The sequence below is a fragment of the Syngnathoides biaculeatus genome, chromosome 7, assembly GCF_019802595.1.
Source record: "Syngnathoides biaculeatus isolate LvHL_M chromosome 7, ASM1980259v1, whole genome shotgun sequence".
Lineage (NCBI taxonomy): Eukaryota > Metazoa > Chordata > Actinopteri > Syngnathiformes > Syngnathidae > Syngnathoides > Syngnathoides biaculeatus.
The window spans coordinates 24,820,522-24,839,988 of NC_084646.1; the positions used below are offsets into that span (position 1 = coordinate 24,820,522).

The following is a 19,467-nucleotide window of genomic DNA, read 5'->3' on the forward strand; positions in this document are numbered from 1 at the left end:
TTCCATGTCATCTTTGCCTCTTCAAGGGGAAACATGCACATCAGGTACTGAGATCAGCTCTAGAAAATACAATATCTTAACCCAGCATTTACTGTAATAAAATTATCTCTGTGAATGTATTCATAACTGAATCTGTGACATGTTGATATGAGAATTTGACATTACATTTAAAATTGCCTCATGCTTTTATCCGCCCTCAGGCTCTGTCCATCATCTATTATAGGAGCAGCATAGACAAGGAAACAAGAAGTCTACAACACCCTGAATGACAATAAACAAACAGTCTCCAGTTCATTGTAACCAACGTGCAAACCTCTGATGCCAACACAGAGGATTACTCATAATGCTCTTTTCTGCCTTGCTGCTTTTTGCCTTGAAGCTCAACTTTCTGGTGGCACAAATCCTCCCACTCACATAAAAAGCTAATTTCTTACCCTTTCACCCTCACATCACCTCCGAATGATTACACACACACACACACACACACACACACACACACACACACACACACACACACACACACACACACACACACACACACACACACACACACACACACACACATCCTCAGCTCCAAAGACTAATTTCTTCATACCTATATTTACCTTTGCTACCTTAGTACTGTATGCGAAGGGGCAGACATGGAGGGCTGAAGAGTGAAAAGATAGTGACACCACTCCTATACAAAATGACACCTAAAAGGAATAACAGCCTTCCCCAACTGCTGTGTATCAGTCAAACTGGGTTGAAATTTGTTGTGTGCTGTGCAATCGTAGCTAGCAGTAACATATTTACAAAGAATAATCATGAATATGATAAATTAAGAAATAAGCTTGCTGCTCTGGCACTGATGACAGCCCAATAAGGTTAGTGTGACAAATATCACAGGGGAGCATGTAAGTCTTCACTGGGACTACCAGGAGGCAGAGAGAGAGAGAGAGAGAGAGAGAGGAGAGAGAGAGAGAGAGAGAGAGAGAGAGAGAGAGAGAGAGCGTGAGAGAACTGTGTAGACCATAGGCTACTATGCGAGAGAATTAAATGCAGTAGCAGCTACTGGTGGTAGTATTGTTACTACATTGACAGCACGATTGGAGAATGTCAGGAGATACTGATTGTATGAATCATCCCTGCTCCTTAAAGGGAGGCAAAAGGAGCGTTGAGGGCGACCTTATTGTGGAGGGGGGGAGGGGCCAAGGTGGGAATGAAGGGAGAGGCTTCATCCCTCCTTCAGGGATAGCCATCGTCCTCCAGACTGAGTGCCACTCGCTGAAAACAGCAGATAAAAAAAAAGTTACCAAGAGGAAAAAAACAAATCAAAACAAAACATGAGACAGTGGCATGATGGAAAAACAACCCAAAATAGAAAAACAGGTTTCATCTTTTAATTTGTGATTTTCACCTCCTCCTCCCACCAAGACCTCCTCGTCTTTTCCCTTTTCTGGCTCTTAGAGCAATGCAGGCTGCAAATGTTTGGCCCACAAAAATGGTCTCTCTCTGGCTCTCATAGATGCCACATGAGAGTAGGACAATATTTGGATAAATGACGTGACCAACAAAAATGCTACCTTATGTCCCACTTCCTTGCCAAAAAGGATTTTTAGTCCCTTCTAAAAATACTCATTTGTCATGTATAATTTGCTATCAGGCCAGTTTATTCCAAATTTGCCTTCTTCCTTGCCGGCGTGACAAAGAAATCAGTGTTGCCATGCCAGCTGATCAAAGCGCTCAACTCACAGATTCTTTTTTGGCAGCCCTTCACTGCATGCTCTGCTACTCTGACAACACATGATATGCAAGGAATGTCCTTAAAGCAACTTCGGTCTCCACGTTTTAGGTTGGTCTTTAGGTGGGTTGAATGCAACTCCAACCTGCTGTTGACTCTTGAGTTTTTGATCCCAAGCCACATTGTTGCACCTGCACCAGTGCTATTTTAAGGGCAATGCTCCCAGAAAATAAAACTTAACACCAAAATAACCATCCATTAATTCTCTTAACCGCTTAACCTCACTAGTGCTGCAGGCGCACTGGAGCCTATCCCAGCTTAATCCGTGCGAGAGGCGGGATGCACCCAGAACTGGTCGACAGGCAATCAGAAGGCTCATACAGGGATAAACAAACAATCATTCACACTCACATTCACACCAACGGGCAATTTTAAAGTCTTTAATGAACATTACTGTGCATGTTTTGGGGAATGTGGGAGGAAACCAGAGTGCCTAGAGAACACCCACACAGGCATGGGGAGAACATGCAAACTCCACACAGGAAGACCACAGCCCAGATTCGAACACACTATCTCTGCATTGTGAGGCAGATGTGCTAACCACAAAATATGTTTTTTTAATTGCTCTTGGTTCTGATTTGTGATCCGAAATTTCATTCAAGTAGAAGGAAATAAAATTTGTATGAAACAATTAACTCTAAAAATGTGAACTACTGTGCCATCCTGTCACCAGGATCTGGTGACTGTAGAACTCAAATTCGTACCAGTCAATTACAAGACGATAGCACCACATAGGTAAGGGGTCGTCCAGGATAGTAACAATCGTCATCACACCAGTGCTGTGTGATGATGATGATGACGCCCTTTTGCTCCGGAACTAAAACCAGCAGCTTCTTATAACAGGTGATATGTGTCAGTCTACTTTTTTTTAACATAGGAACCTAACAATGAGGACATTATAATGTCTTTCTCACAAAACACTTACATAACTAGAAAAATGACAAAGTACAAAAATTGTGATTCAATATGATTACAAAGGATGAACAATTGATAAAATGTTTGTATTATATGAGCATGATCCAAAGAGCAATGATAACATTGTGTAGGAATTCAAGTGTTTGGCGTTTTTAGTGTTTACTGCAAAAACATGGTGTGTGTGTGTATGTTGGTATGTGCACGAATGCTTCTCTTTCACCAACAAGAAGGCTTTTCTGACGCGTACGCCTCCTTCTCAATAATTCCTCCTCAGAAGATGCTTTCCTCATTTGCCACTGGACAGCATCGGCGCCCCTGAGTACCAGTGAGAGTTGCTGTCGCTGACGCCACTCCCTAGAGGAAGCGCTATGAATGGCTGACTGTGGCTGCCACTCACTGCTGGGTAGACGTGTCCGATGGACTCGCTGTGTCGGCCGATATGGATTTCGTCGTCGTCATCCTCCGTGGTCTTGCGGTAGACCGGGTTGTCGAAGTTCATGCTCTTGGTGTTTTTGCGCCGCCAGTTGCGCCACACCAGGTAGGCGCCGGTGCAAAGTAGCCCGATGACCACTGTGGCAAGGATAGGGACTGCATGTGTTTAACACACACACAACAACAACAGACGGCGGGAGCGTTAACACAGCCCAGGGGACACAGAGCGGCACATTAAGCACATACACGTAAACACAATTGCTCGTACTGAGGGCTCATTATTTTCTTTCCCTTTTCAAGACCCAATTTATTTTGTGCAAGATGTGAAGTCAAGACATTTTAATTAGAATAAAAGATAATTACAAACAATAAGATGTTTCAACCTTTTCAATGCAACACATTTTTAAAATTAAGAAAATTCTTAATAATTACTGATCTTTTTGAACTCAAATAACAACCAATTCATATGACTTTATATACCCATATTGTCGTGAAGGGCTTGGATTGGGCTTGTTGTGAACAGCCATGACCTAATCATCTAAAAGGAGACCTCAAGCCCCCTTGCCAGGGAATAAATAAATAAGGTGACACAAAGTATGATGAAAAGAAAACAAAGAGCCTTCATATGACATAATGACAGTACATGCCATCCTCATGCTACATTTGGAAGCAAAAACACAAAGGTGTTTGCATGTGCAACATTTGTAATGATAAGCACCTGCACACATCATTGTACTCTACATACATTCTACCTCTACCATACACAAAAACATGACACATGCATCAGACGACGGATAAAAAACCCACATTGGATTTCTATAATTTTGTGATAAAATCTTTCAGCCTAAATCTAATAAATTATTTTTCTTCCTCCCCACAATAAAAGCCTACTAACATTACTGTGAACTTAGCTGCTAGTACTGTGTTACCTTTATGTGGTTTCTATAAGTCTTAAGGATGAGTGATGATTTGTGTTTGGAATTGAAAGTGTGATAAAAGCAGAGTGAAGCTCTGTTGACTTTTTGGAGGGTTTGAGATAAAGCAAGTCTCTTTCCCCTAATTACCACAGCTACCCTACATTACCTGTAAGTAGTGCACAAATATATCCTTGTATAGGCATCTATGAAATCAATGATGGAAATCGTAATTTCCCTTGTATTAGACATGCATTTGAGATCCTTCTTTGACTGGGCTGAAACTCCACACCCCTCTTTGTTCCTCTCTATATGCTCATTGGGTTGAAAACATTGGTTTTTGTTTCCTTTAGAAAATTTCACTCCAATTACAAGCCACCATATATGACAGTATTTGGCTAAGTACTGATTATAATAGGCTGATTCCCCTTGAGGAGATGTTGGGTGGGCGCGGTTCATTAGTGGGTGGAAGCACAGAAATCTGGCCCTTGTAGACCTGCGACAATAATTAACGTTTCAAATCTGCCAAAAATGGGAGAATGAGGGGATTTACTGCCTCAATGAATAGCAGGAGGGTTCAAATGAGCAACGGATGAGCAGGGGTTAATAATCTTGGGGGCTTTTATAATGAACTGACTTGATATCTTAATTGTAGAGAATGGAAAAATGGCAGTACAACGTACCTCTCAACTGCCACTGTGTTCACTATAAGAAATGAAAGATCTCAGGCATATGATGACCCTTAAATTATATTATAGCTGTTAGTATTTTTTCCGTTCCTATGAAAAAGCAAAATATATATATATATTTTTTTTAAATGCGAATGATGATTTCTTTTCATCATAGATCATGATATTGCTTCTAACATGAATGCAACATACTGTATTCTTACAAACTGTTTTGTAAACTCCCCCCCTGGAAGGAGGTGTCAGAAAAGTTACCACAGGGATAACTGGCTTCTGCCGATCAAGCCTTCATAACGATGTTGTTTTTTGATCCTTAGATGTGGGCTCTTCCTATCATTGTGAGGCAAAAATCATCAAGTGTTGGATTGTTTACCCACTAATAGGGAACTTGAGCTGGGTTTAGACCGTCGTGAGACAGGTTACTTTTACCCTACTTATGCTATGGATTTGTTTTCCCAATGACCGTGAAAAGTGTTTTGGGGTTTGGATTATTAGATTGTCAATTGAAGACTGTCTTTACTGGATTTTGTCTATAAATTTGATCGTATAATTCTTTCAGCATCTTTACTCTCTTGATGTCTTTTTATAAGTGTTTGTTCAGCCCTAATTCTTTGTTATCTTATTGTTGAGCTTCAAAAAGCGTATCATTTTAGTCTTTATATTCATTGAAGGTTTGCATGTGCCAAGCAGGAGAAGCTCATCCATGCTTTTATCTCAAGTAGACATGACTAATGTAATGATCTTCTGACTGGACCCCCCAAAAAGCATTAAATGGGTGCAGCAATCAGAAGGTTGGAACTCAGGTTTCTTAATGTAAAGCCTTTGCTCGAGCAATATGTGCTTGACTTTTTTTTTTTTTTTCATGTTGTGGAACAAAATTATTTTTTTTAAAAAACACTTTACTGACATTAATATATATTAATTTCCACTCATTAGAGAAATACACTAATATGTAAGTAAATGTATGTAACGAGTTCGTAACGACATTTTTCAAATTGCCTGAGACCTGTTGTGCTGTTGGTTGTCACAATAGATGATACAGTTCTTCAAATATATCATTCTATAGAATTCCAGCTAAAAAGACCAGAAAAAAATGATTGGTTGCCGGTTAAACAAAGCTGCTTGGGCGTTGCTGAACCGGAGCACATTTTTCCCAATGCCCGAGACCTATTGTGTTCCGTTGGTTGTCACAATAGATGAGACAATTCTTCAAAGAGACCATTCTATGGAATACCAGCTGAAAAGACCAGAAAAGATCGATGGAAATTGAAAATTAAATGGATGGTACCCATCCAAATTCATATCATTTCATTTCAGGTAGGAATTATTCTTGTCAATCTCAAATAATAAAGAAGTATTTATAATGCCAAATTGACTCATTTGAGAACAATGCGTATTTAAAAAAACAAAACAAAAAAAAAAAAAACAACATCTGTCGCAGAGGTTTACGGCGGTTAATGTGTGGCCACAATACGGCTGTGTACAGAGGTGATGACTCCCTGTCCTAAATTTTTTCCCCAATCATAGTTAATGAAAGCGAGTTTGTGGAAAACCAGGAGTCATTTATTTAAATATTGGTATTTGTATTGAAAAAATCTGAGTGGGTCCATCACTATGTGGGATTTATTCCTGATTGAGAACAGATCCAGCAATGAAGGATTCATAAGCGTCGAGACTTTTATACACTTTCGAACTTTTCTGTGTAAATCTCGATGACTTATTCACCAGATATATGTGTAGATACAGTTGTCCAAGACAAGTGGAAGCGAATTAACAGTCCATTTTCTTATCGGCGAAAACATCGACTTCGGCATTAAATATGGGTCCTCTATGCCAAGTGTCTCTCATTTTTCCAAGTACCTTCAAAATGTTGAACGGTACCCGACAAAACTCTCGGTGTCATGCTATAAGACGTATTTAGTTTTGTGTCAACGGAATTAACTGCAATATGGCGAGTCCCAAACAGAGTCGGAATTTAATATTATTTGCAGTGAGTCAAACGTGATGGCTAAACATAAATGGAGGTCCACACTTGCTCAAATCCTTCTAATTATGACATATTGTAACGTGCACATTACAAAGGCCACTGCTCACTAATGAGCTTACTGGCTTGTAATAGCTTCCTCTAGCCATGGGACCAAGGGGGCTGTAGTAGAGTAATAGTACAGAATTTTATAAAATTGATAAACCATTGGGTATTTTCTGATAGAACACTACTGAGGCCAACCAAAGATTTTGAAAGTTTAAACTCACAAATTAAGCAAGTTATCAGGCAGGTGGGAGAAAGATGCTTTTTAAGTCTGTGATTCTTATGCATGTACTGTACATGCACACGCGCACACAACAATCACAGAGGGAAAAGCCAGGAGGGAAAAGCAGGCAAGCAAAAAGCCAAAACAACTCTGCTAGAAAGTCAAAAGAACTCACCGATAGGAATGACTATCCCCAAGACAGCAACTGTGATGTTGTTGCCTATGAGGTAGTGATCACCCGCAGCTGAGATAAAAAGAAGAGAGAGAGAGAGAGAGAGAGAGAGAGAGAGAGAGAGAGAGAGAGAGTGAGAGAGAGTGAAAACAGTCCAGTTATTTTCAAAATCATCCCTAAATACGTTGCTAGAAGGATTTTTTTTTCTGCAGCAAGTAGTCATGAGGTGTTTTACAGTACTAGCAAAACACTGCAAAACATTTTCTTCCATAATGTATATCATATGAAATTATTAGATCAGACACCGCGTCTACAGTGGAGAGCAGAAACTGCCGTAACTTGATAATTGTACAATTGCAAGGCTAGTTGCAGGCATTTGCGACAAGACCACTCTGCGACAACCTGGGTACTAGGGCAACGAGAGTGTGATGTTTAACATATACCTGGCGCATGTGATGATTTGATGGCAAAATGTGTGCCCTGCGATTGGCTGGCAATGAGTTCAGGGTGTACCCAGTTTCCTGCCCGAAGTTAGCTGGGATAGGCTCCAGCACTCCCATGACCCTTGTGAGGATAAGCACCTCAGAAAATGGATGGATGGAATGTTGGTCTAAACTCACACCTCCTAGGACCATCCCAATGAATTTGACATGTTTGTGTCAGTTATTCCAAATCAAAAGAGGTTTGGAAAAATTTGACACTATTGCCAGATGCAATTTGTACAGATGAAATCGTCTTTAAATTAATCCATACTGTTTTCAGCACACTCAATTTGGGATCCAAATAAAAACTTTCCTACAGAAAATGGATCTTATAAGAACATGTATAGTTGCTTCAGGTTTTTCTGTGAGCATAGAGCTGTGTTTTACCACTCCTGGTTACCTTCCCTTTTTCTTCCACCTTCCTATATTCCCTGATGACTAGATCACAAAACAGAAATTCAGCTCCGATATTGATGTGATTCGCTATTATGGGTAATTTCCTTGACTACGCCAAACAATATATGTCGCGAACGACAAAACTTACATTAGTATGACATAAGCCATGACTGGCAATTTGATAGCTCTTTGACACCAAAATGAAAAGTTTACCACGTTTGATTTTCTTGAATATCTTCAGAGTAGTGAAACATAACAACTCTCTAACAGCGCACCTTGATGTTATATGCAATAGGATTGCTTATTGAGACCGGCACCTTGCTTCCAGTGTTTGAAATTGGTCGCTGTTTTTAACATTTACTGAAGCTTTAGAGCAGGCGTCGGGAACTTATGGCTTGCAAGCCATACCTGGCTCTTTTGATGGTTGCATATGGGTCGCAGAACCCTCATAACAACAAATTGTACATGTAATCTGTCGTGCAGGCAATCCAAATAATGCAGAGACAGCTTGTCCCAGTGGGGTTGCCGTACTTTGGTGTTGGCAATAGATGTGCGCAGGCGCAGAAGGGTTGAACACTGATCCGGTCGGAAAAAGTAATTATGGAAACGTTTTTGACAAAGGTCGCTAAAAGAAAAAAATATGAGGAGTACTGAAGTTTTCAACAAGAATGGACAGTCTTTGTGGAGAGGGAGCGTTCTGCTGTGTGTCTAAATTTACAGATGGGGAATATGCCAAAGCATTCTTATTTGATGTTGCCAATAAACATTTTGACAACCTTGCATAAAGACAAGATAATCAAACGAATAAAAGACATGCCTTTGTCGGCAAGAACTGTTCACCATCGTACCATCATGACGGCAAATCAAATTGATTTACGTTCGCGATTAATGGATGGAAGTCTCAATGCCTGCATGAAGCTTAATCTAACAGACTATAAAGCCATCAGCAAAACCGTGCAGCACCAGAAGTCGCATTCATGGTAAGAAGTACTTTTGTCATCATTGGTTAGCAACAGCTTAATGTTATTTAAAGGAATTCAGAGACTTAGTGTAAAAGTGTTGGTTCTACATAAATGTACAAATTCACCTGTATTTAGTCTTTAAAATATTCCATGGCTCTTTTGAATTTACATTTTAAAATATTTGGCATTTATGGCTCTCTCAGTTGAAAAGGTTCCTGACCTCTGCTTTAGAGCATGATTTGACAGAACGCTGGCATGTGTATGTACAAACATTAGTGCTTGCACAAGCTTGCTGTATCATATTAAAAGTACTTGAACATATGTCAAGCAATTCTTGAATGGTTAATCTAAAAAAACATCTCCTGAGCAGCTGCTTATGTCTCCCCGGTAATGTTTGAATTGACAAGATAAAGCCCAGTGATAGGATACAGGGGTATCAGAATATGTCGTATAGTGTTGCCACTGTCAGACAGGTATGCAAGTTTTCATGGAGGTCGTCTGACAAACATAAATACCAATTTTATCTTTTTGTCTGATCCAGGCATCAGCTTTATCTTCTGACAAAATTCCAGGCGCCGCTCAGGACATGTAAAAGCTAACTTGACAGGGCAAATGAAGTTAAAGATTATAACACATGGCCCATGGGCAAGGAGACATTTTGATGCCCCATTTCTACTCATTTCTGCTTGAACTCTCATATGGAGTAGTTGTGATGTGGCGAGAGGTGAAAACCTCTGAAACAAGAGGAATTTGATTTTTGGTTTGTGGGGAAAAAAACAAAACAGGGCTCAGAAGTGAAAAGGCAAGCTTTTCTCTATAATTCCACATCACTGACCCTGAGGAACTTTGCACTTTTGCCTTATTTACCACACATTTTTCTCCTGTCTTACTCATCGCCTACACTGTGAAGCTCTTAAACAGCACTGCATCACGATTGTATAATTTATTTATCTTGATCTTTGTCTGTCTACAGTTTATTTTTCTTCTAACTAATGTTCACATTTTTATTGTCTTGCCAATGACCCAATTTTGCCTGTCCTTCCAACTGTCACACAAACAACTATTTCCAATTTTGCAGAATCGGTCTTGTAACAATAACTGCTTCCATACTGCTGACAGGACACAGAATACCCTGAGACTATCCAACATTTCACTTGCAAAATTGCCTGTACCCTTGTGACAAAAGGCGAGTGAAGATTGCATATGAAATAACCAAGAACTCTATCTATCTATCTATCTATCTATCTATCTATCTATCTATCTATCTATCTATCTATCTATATCTATCTATCTATCTATCTATATCTATCTATCTATCCATCTATCTATCCATCTATCTATCTGTCTGTGTTTCAGTTCCCTGTTGTGATGATGGCAGGGTACAATCATGGCAGGACTGACTATAGAGCATCTCACACACAAGTGAACACGTATCCTGCAAGCGCAACTCACATGATTTAACAAGCTTTGCATTGACCCCCGCTGAGGGTATTCCTTACCTCTGTGTGACAGGTTGGCGTTGCCCTCTTTATGAATGCTGCTTGGGGCCACTGAGCCTAGTAGGGGAGTCGGAGAGGATGTTGATGTCTGACTGGTGCTACTGAAACTGGTCTGTGTATTTATGGCAGCAGGTGTTCGAGGTTGCTCAGTGGTGGTTCCTCTGGGTTTTTGGGTGGGTTCGGCCGTTCCCAGACGAGTGGTTGTCGTCGTGAATGTGGTAGAAGCAGCAGTAGTGGTGGTTGTGGCTGGTACCGTTGTGGTGAGAACAAGTGTGGCTTTTGTTGTTGTGCTCGCCATGGTGGTTGTGGTAGATGATGTAGTGGTTATAGAACTAATGGTAGGAACTGTTGTTGTTGTTATTCTTGCTCGGACTGCACAGTAGTACAAAGAAATGTAAACATTAGCATTAGGTATATGTCAAAGATGGACAAATATGCCAGAGGAAATAATTATTTGATCCCTCATTGATTTTGTAGGTTTAGACATTGACAAAGACATGAACATTCTATATTTTCAATGGTAGGTGTATTTTCACAGGCAGAGACAGAATATTAAAAAAAATGTAATAAATCACATGAGAAAAAATTTCAAATGATTTTCCAGTTCCTTGAGGGGGAAAAAAAAATCATTTGACCCTCTATCAAAACATGACTTGGTAATTGGTGGAGAACACCTTGTTGGCCAGTACAGAGGTCAGATATTTGTTGTAGTTCATCAACAGTTTGTCACTCATCCTGGGAGGAATTTTGGTCCACACCTCTTTACAGAACCTCTCCAAAACCTTCAGGTTTTGAAGCTGTAACTTGGCAACTCCTATCATCAGCTCAGAGTTTTTAGGGATTAAGGTTCAGCTAGCTGGGGCACAATCAATCTGCTTCTTCTTTGGCTACATTTTTTTTTCCTTGGCTGTGTACTTTGAGTCATCGTCTTCCTGGATGTCGTATCCACAACCCATTTTAAGTGTTTGGGCCAAGAGAAGGAGGTTGTTAGCCAGGATTTAACAATCCAAGACGCCATCCATAGTTCCCTTGTTGCGGTGATATGCAGAGACAACCCCGAAGCATATTGCTTCCACTTCCATGCTTGTCGTTGGGGATGTTTTTTTTTTTTTTTTTTTTTTTGGGGAGGGGGTGTCATAGTCCAAAATTCTCTTCCTCTTCTTCCAAACTTGAGTCAATTCCAAACAGCTCGATTTAGGTCTCAACTGACTACATTACCTTCTCCCAATGATTCGCTGAATTATTCAGGTGTTCACTGGCAAACTTTGGACTGGTCTGTTCATGTGAGCCTTCTTGAGCAGGAGGACCTTACAGACGCTGTAGGAATGTAATCAATTTTGACGTAGTATGTTAGGAATGTTTTTCTTGACGACTGGTCGTATCTGCTTTGAGCTCATGAACAAGCTTCTCCCAAGTCCAAGAGTTCTGAGCTGTTGCTGTACCTCTCTCATGATCATCAATACTCCACAAGGTGCAATCTTGTGGCAACCCCAGATCAAGGAAAACAGTTTTTTCCATTTGCTAAGTATTGCACCAGTGGTTGTCTCCTTCACATCTGCTGTAGCCATTGGTCTTGTAGCCCATTCTATCCTTATGCAGGTCTAGTCTTTTCCCTCATGTCTTCAGTAGAAAGTTCTTTGGTCTTGCTCATGATGGAGATTTTGGTATCTGATTAATTGGTTCTGTGGACAGGTGTCTTTATACAGTTTACAAGTTGAGATAGGCGTCATTCATACAGGTGATAAGTACTTTCTTAAGGTGGGAGGACAAGTCTGTGGGAACCAAAATCCTGTATCGTTGGAAGGGAATCAAATACTTATTTTTACCAATGACATAAACATAGATTTTTTGGTTTTCTGGATTTTTCTTTTACATAATCTTACTGACTGTCACTTACTTTAATCTTACTGTTAACTTAAACTTGCCCGCTCATGTCTTTGTCAATGGATGAACTGACAAACTCAGTGGGGACTCAAAAAATTATTCCTTACAATTTATTTAATCACAATCATGTTTCACAGTCTCCTGCATTTAACCTCACTTTATTGTTATTCCCATCTGGCTAAATTTTCAGTGAATACTGTAGTTGAATGTTGTAGAAAGTTGGGCAAAAAATGGTAATTCAAATACTGGCACTGCAACTAGAAAAATATTATTTTTGCTGTACCTGTATATATAATTATATTATTGTCTTACTGGGTAAATGTTGAGGACACATATTTTGAAGGCAGAATGGTGAATTCGTTTTTTTGAATTGTACATGTCTAAATGTCAGTGTCACAGTTAAGAAGTAAAAGGTTCAAGTCTTGACCCAGGATCTGCTGTTTGGAGTTTGCATAATGTTCATTATACTTCTACAGGTTTTCTCAGGGTACATCGGCTGCCTTCCACACCTCAAAGCCATTCATGTAAGACTCTTAATCCTCCATAAGTGTGAATTCTGTTGGTAGTATTTTTTTTTTTTTTGGTCTACTGTGTATAGGTGTCCTGCCAACAAACAGTCCGGTGTACCCTTCCCCTTGACCAGTAGTCATCTGGGATAGGCTGCAGTTCACCTGTGCTCCAAATGATGACAAGCCATATACAAAAATTTAACAAAAAATCTTTTGCACTGGAATGAATGATGTCCTGATACAGAATGATGTCTGAAGAATTATACAGAAAATGTTTTGTTACACGACTCTAAATTGGCCATAGGCCTGAATGTGAGTGCGAATGTGCTCATATGTGGTCTTTGATTGGCCTGCGACCAGTTCAGAATGTACCCTGCCTCTTGTCCATCTGGAATATGCTCCTGCTTAGCTGTGATATTTAATTTTCAAAATCCATCCTGGAATGGAATACTATTTTTGGTAACAACATATAATATTCAATGACAAATTATAAGATATCCACAAATATATCCCACAATACAACATTATTATTATTAGTATTAATATCAGAATGTTACTGTCAGGATTTGACTTTTTTTAACAATATGTTACAGTGTACATGAAGTCAAGACTTGCCTGTGGCACATCGCCTCATGTCCGGTCCCAGTTCCATTCCATCAGAACAGGCACACGTATATTTGGGGGAGTGGTCTGTAATCTGAGGCGCCTTTAAACAAAGGTACTCACAGCCGCCATTTGGAAGACTGCCCATGTTACAGGTGTCAGGGGCTTTAAAGGACGCACGGACACACACACACACACACACCACACACACACACACACACACACACACACACACGCACACACACACACACGCACGCACGCACGCACGCACGCACACACACAACATAAGTTTAGTTTTAGAAATGTACACTTAAGTTACATAGAAGAGGTTTGGCGATTACAATATTATACAGTATATCTACTGTAACATATACCACAATTTGCTCTCTTTTAAATACAGTGTATTTCAAAATTTGTGGATGCCAGTGTTTGGTGAAGAGAGACTGATGAAATCCAGTCAAGCACAACTGCTAAGTAAAAGCAGGAAGGAAGGAGGAAGGGTGTATTAAAAATTGAAGGGCAGCCCTACTTTTGCGTTTAGGTCACTACCATCAGCATTAAAGTATAAGTGAAATCACCAACAACTTTGTGCGCATGGGTGAATATGAAGGAAACAAATGAATTTTTATCTGCAGATCTTCCACATGTGGTCACTGAAAGCATACTTTTGACACATTACAACCAACATTAGAAATTTTTCTAAATGTCTGCTCAACGTCAAAAGAGAACATCTGTTACTTAACGAACAGAAAACACAATGTGTGCATAAAAAAAAAAAAATAAAATCATGTACTAACACGAACTTGATGAGGGAAAAATTACTTCAATGGTATCATAAAAAAAAAAGTTTTTGAAAGACAATAAGTAATACAGAGCGTGATAGATGATCAAACTCCGGTCAACTTGAGTATCCAATCTGTGCAGATGCATATAAATTATATATTTACATTTTATGATTAACGTAGGCAATTTAATCTAACAGCACATGGATCAGCGGATTAGAGTAAACATTGTTGTTAAGCAGCAGACAAGCCCTAAGCAGGTCGTCTCTGCCCCCCTAACCTCACAGCAGATGTGAACCAGTGTGCAACACTGATAAATCTTTGTGGAGGAAGCATCCAGCAGCACAACTACAGGTGGACACAGTGAGAAAATTGCTAAATATTCAATGTAGAAGACCATGCATTTGTTGTGCAAATAATTTGGGGCACCAATGTCGTTGAATGTTAAATCCCCATGTATTGCAACCATCATTCATTCCTGTTGCTGCTCACCATCAGAAAATAAGTCTCTGTGACTTGACTTTGTAATTTCCAATTTAAGCAATTGAGGGATGCTCACATAGTATTTGGTCAGTGAAGAAATAAGTGGGAGGACTCTGATATAAGAAAGTCCAAATCCTTAAACAGTGTGTGGGTGCGTGACTCTGTACGTGTGTTGTATGGCATTTTCTTACATGGAGTGTTTTATGTATAAGGAACATAATTCTCATAAGCAGCAATAACCAGACCTTTAGAGATGGCGTGCATGAAAGCTGCCGTACTGGGTAGGCAATTGTATTATGTGTACATTGTAAGGAGCAAATATAATGATGCCAGCAATCACGGTTATGGCACATTGGTTAGTATTCATGGCTTTGTTGCAGGAGGAACAAGAAAACAAAAACAAAAAACTGGTCCTTGATTGTGTGAACCAGGGGTCTCTTCGTCTAGATTTTCGGGACGAATTTTGCACTCAGTATGTCTCTGGTCACTTTCATGGTGGAAATTTTTTTTGAAACGATTTACCTTGGTCTTATTTTCTCATAAAACAAAACCCTTGAATTTGAAGAGTGGTTAAAACCTACCGTAATTTCTCAAATAATGTGCAATTTTTTACAAAAGTATTTTTAAAATTTTTATAGAGCGCATTATATTTAAGGATGGATGAAAAATAAAAAAATAAGTAATAAAATAAAAAAAGGTATACATATACATTTCAAGATGATATTCCATGTCTTATGTTACACATTTATATATATTATGATAATCCGCACGACCAACCTGAGCTCTATGACCTCCTCGGGGGAGCTTCGCATTTTACGATCGTTAGCGTAGCATATTTGTTGCTCCTGCACCAAAGATCGGAAACGACTGCCTGTGAGTTGGTTTTAACTTAAACTAAGACAAAAAATGTCAACTACAACGACTAGTTGTGAAGATGCTTTTAAAAGAAATGTGTCATCGCTGACTAGAGGAACCCAGAAGCAGCGCAGGAGTCCAAAACAACAAGAGTCGTATGGCTTCATGTCATTATCAAAACGTGAGCTCAAACTATGTAGTACGGGCATATTGATTACATAAAAAAAAAAAAAAAGGTAGAGCGCACACAATTGGAATGCTCACTTTTTTTTTTAATGTACCCATTAGATTCATTTCTATGTATTTTGAGCTCATGTTGTTTTGTTCGCCACTAGACACCATAGGAAAGCTGCTACAGATTGGAGCCGGATGGAGGGCGAGAGGCTGCGCTGCGCAACCCAAACTCTTGGGATTAAAAAAAATGGTTCCTCACAAACGTCATGGATGCCAAAGAGGATGACATGCGGTGGGAGCAAGATGGGATGTTCATGATGCAATGGATCAATGATGGGTTTGACAGTGATGCACCAAAGGTAGCTATGGTGGATATTTTTCAGATTGGAGATGAGTCAGATGCTTCTTTTGAAGTCTTGGCCAAGGATGTTTAATATAGATGATAAATAGCACTATGCATAAACATTTTATGCATACAAATGCAAACAATTTTTTAAATTAAACAGTGTTAATAGTTATTTTTAAGACTGTAATATGTGTTATCAACAGTATTAATAAAATGTGATGCCATCATTGAGCATTTATTTTAGTGGGTTGAGGGATTCTGTTCTGACAATTACAGGGATCAGGACAAGCATGTCCTGTGGCCTATCCTGAGTTATATATTACCATTACATCAGCACACGCACAATGATTATTATTAATGATTATTGTACAGATAGTTTTTGAAAAACAATCCAAGTACAAACTTAAGAAAATATAAATACAGATAATTCCCAATATTTTGAGCATATGGCTAGCAGCAAATTGGTAGTGCGCATTGTACATTGGTAGAAGGGTTTTCCTGAATTTTTTACATCAACTTTGGGGGTGCGCATTATACATAAGGATATGTTATACTCGAGAAGTTACGGTAATATTTTTCGGTGTAATTAAACTATGATTGGCCACAGTAATAGCACTCAATAGCTTGGAATAAGAAAATGAACAAAGTTAGTAACGAACCCCTCTGTCTTAGTTTCACTGACAAATGCAATATGGAACTCAATGGGTCGATTGCTTGTTTGAGCAGTAACTTGAGAGTGGGTTGTTCAAACTTTTTTTATGCTCAAATACTGAAATATTCACATCCGTAACCCATCACTAAAAAAATAAGTTACTTATGTCATGTGGAGAGACACCAGAAATAGGTCAGGTTGTGGTTGTTGCTGCCTCTTCCATGTAGTTTTAGGGAGCGGTACGTCAAGGATTTCATATGAAGTCCTTGGAGGATGCAACATCAGTCATGCAACAAAAAAGCTTTCCACACAAATGTACTCTGTGCATTATCTATGAGACATTTTTGGGAAACTCTGCACGTACAATGTGGAAGGAAGGATCATTTCTGTGCCCTTGCAACTCTCCTTGTTGCCGGCCCACCTCCCAAAAAACATGAAAGCCAAATGGATGAAAACAAAAAAATATTTTCTCAGGGATTATTACTTTTGTTTATGATGAATGCAGAAGCCAAATTACATTTGTAGAGCAGGTGAATTAGTATCTGGTGCTGTTTCAAGTGTAATTCAGCAAATTATATTAGAATTAATTGGTGATTAAGTGGAAAACAGGAAGGGACTGGGTTGACTGAGAAATATGCTCGATGTATCTTTACACCAATTTAGGGGTTCCTTTAGTCTTTCTGAACACAATGAGCGTTTCTCAGGCTTTTTGTTAGCATTTTGAAAACGTGTTTAATTGCTGTGATATGTCTGAGAACAGAAATGTTTGACTTATATTGAGACAATGCAGTTAATTCCCCACTGAAAAATGTGCTTTGATAAAGGGCAGGAAATGAGGCATGAAAACATAATCTCTAATCGTCAAATACAAAGGACCGTGGTTATACACAAACGAATGTTTGTCACTTAAATGACATCCATCTTGGAAGAAACTGAAACACAATACACTCATACACAAACACGCACACACACACACGTATATTGTACAACAGTTTATTTGCTCTTTGTTTCAGAAAATGGCAACATTAGCCCAAAAAATAATTATTCAATACTGTTTACACTATTCAATATTTGGTATTTTTATCCTATAATACCCACCTTATGTCAAGTAACCCAATAAATTCCATTGCAAACATTAACATGTACTGTACAACATCTTACTTTTGAAAAAGGCCTGCTGTATAAAGAAGAAAAGCACCACCACATCCTATATGGAATAATATGCATCTATAAATTTGCATTAATATGTGAAGAGTGGCAAACCTTTTGGCTGCCTCTGTTCATGGAACACCACCAGATCCAGCGGATTGTTGAGGTGCTCTGCAACCTTCGCCACATCGTTGCCAGTCAGGCGGTTGGCGCTGTATATGGCTTCATCCTCCAAGTCGGTCCAATATATGCGATCCTGGACAGAAAAATGAAAAAATTAAGCTATACAATTATTTTTCATTATTATAAAATATATTTATATACATCCATCAATTATCTGAGCCACTTGCACTCACAAGGGTTGTGGAAGTGCTGGAGCCAATCCCAGCTATCATCGGGCAGGAGGCAGGGTACACCCTGAACTGGTTGCCAGCCAATCGCAGGACATATAGAAACAAAGAACCATTCACACTCACAATGACACCTAAGGGCAATTTAGAGTTTTCAATTAACCAACTATATGCTTGGTTTTGAGATGTGGGAGGTAACCAGAATCCCCAGATAAACCTCACGCAAGCACAGGGAGAACATGCAGACTCCACATAGGCGGGGTTGGGACTTGAATTCCAGTCCTCAGAACTGTAAAGTAGACACTCTAAACAGTCATCTGTGAGGTAGACACTCTAACCAGTCAACGGTGAGGTAGACACTCTAACCAGTCGACCACTTTGCCGCCTAAACTATGTAATTAGTTAATTCAGACATCAACTCTGATTTTCGAGTGTATGTCAGTTTCTGAGACAAACTTGGATATTTTGTCAAAAAATCAAACTGAGGCTCTCTTTGATCTATATCTTACAAACTTTAGGTTATTTTTTTTAAATGAAAAAACACGACGGAATTCAACTATAATTTTAGTTGGCTAATTAAGGTTAAAGACGGGATGATGATCAAATGACTCAAGATTTGGTACAGTTGATGAATTTTAACCATAAGTGTGTCCTCTCTGCAGCCTGGCTTAAGTTGCTATTTATTTGCATTGCATTCACCATATCGCATAATTATAAAACTCAGTATATAATCTTTTATGGGATGCCTTTTTTTGCCTTGTATGGTCCAAGCTCTATTTGTTTGGGCTATGGGTGGACTTAACCTTTCTGCGCATCTAAATTTGACCCTTTTCAGATAACCTTTATCCACATGACAGTTGTGGTCACACACAAAGAAATATTATTTATTCATTCAATGGTTTTATCTGTAAAGTCAACTGTGTCTGCCTGACTGTGGAATTTTATCCTCTCGGATGTATCAATATATGAAACTGTGATACAGTATTCCCTTACCTTGAAAGCTACAAATGTCAAAATAATAGTGTGTTCTCGGTCAAAGCTTTTCACCGGATCAAATACAACATTGAACATTGTTGAACGACAGGTCAAGTTTTATACATGAACAAGCGCAGAGCCATTTGAGAGAGTGGCTCCGATCAGTTAAGGGGTTTGTTGTTGCTGCAGGGATGAGTGTTCACCTGAATGGA

At 39.2% G+C, this 19,467-nt stretch overlaps 1 protein-coding gene across 8 annotated transcripts in view; it reads right to left on the minus strand.

The window, feature by feature from the left end:
- Window positions 1–974: 974 nt before the first annotated feature.
- Window positions 975–19,467, minus strand: part of lrp8 (low density lipoprotein receptor-related protein 8, apolipoprotein e receptor) — a 187,969-nt gene continuing 169,476 nt past the window's right edge. For 3 of the 8 annotated variants that reach the window (XM_061824584.1, XM_061824585.1, XM_061824586.1), the window contains exons 16-20: window positions 18,045–18,186; window positions 13,502–13,654; window positions 10,494–10,865; window positions 7,158–7,226; window positions 1,304–3,286 (exon numbers count right to left, since the gene is read on the minus strand). In XM_061824584.1, the coding sequence (XP_061680568.1) occupies window positions 2,985–3,286; window positions 7,158–7,226; window positions 10,494–10,865; window positions 13,502–13,654; window positions 18,045–18,186 (1,038 nt within the window). In that variant the 3' untranslated portion in view covers window positions 1,304–2,984. Of the gene's footprint in view, window positions 1,267–1,303; window positions 3,287–7,157; window positions 7,227–10,493; window positions 10,866–13,501; window positions 13,655–18,044; window positions 18,187–19,467 lie in introns of those variants that run through there. The other 5 variants (XM_061824589.1, XM_061824592.1, XM_061824591.1 and 2 more) reach the window with 4 other exon arrangements.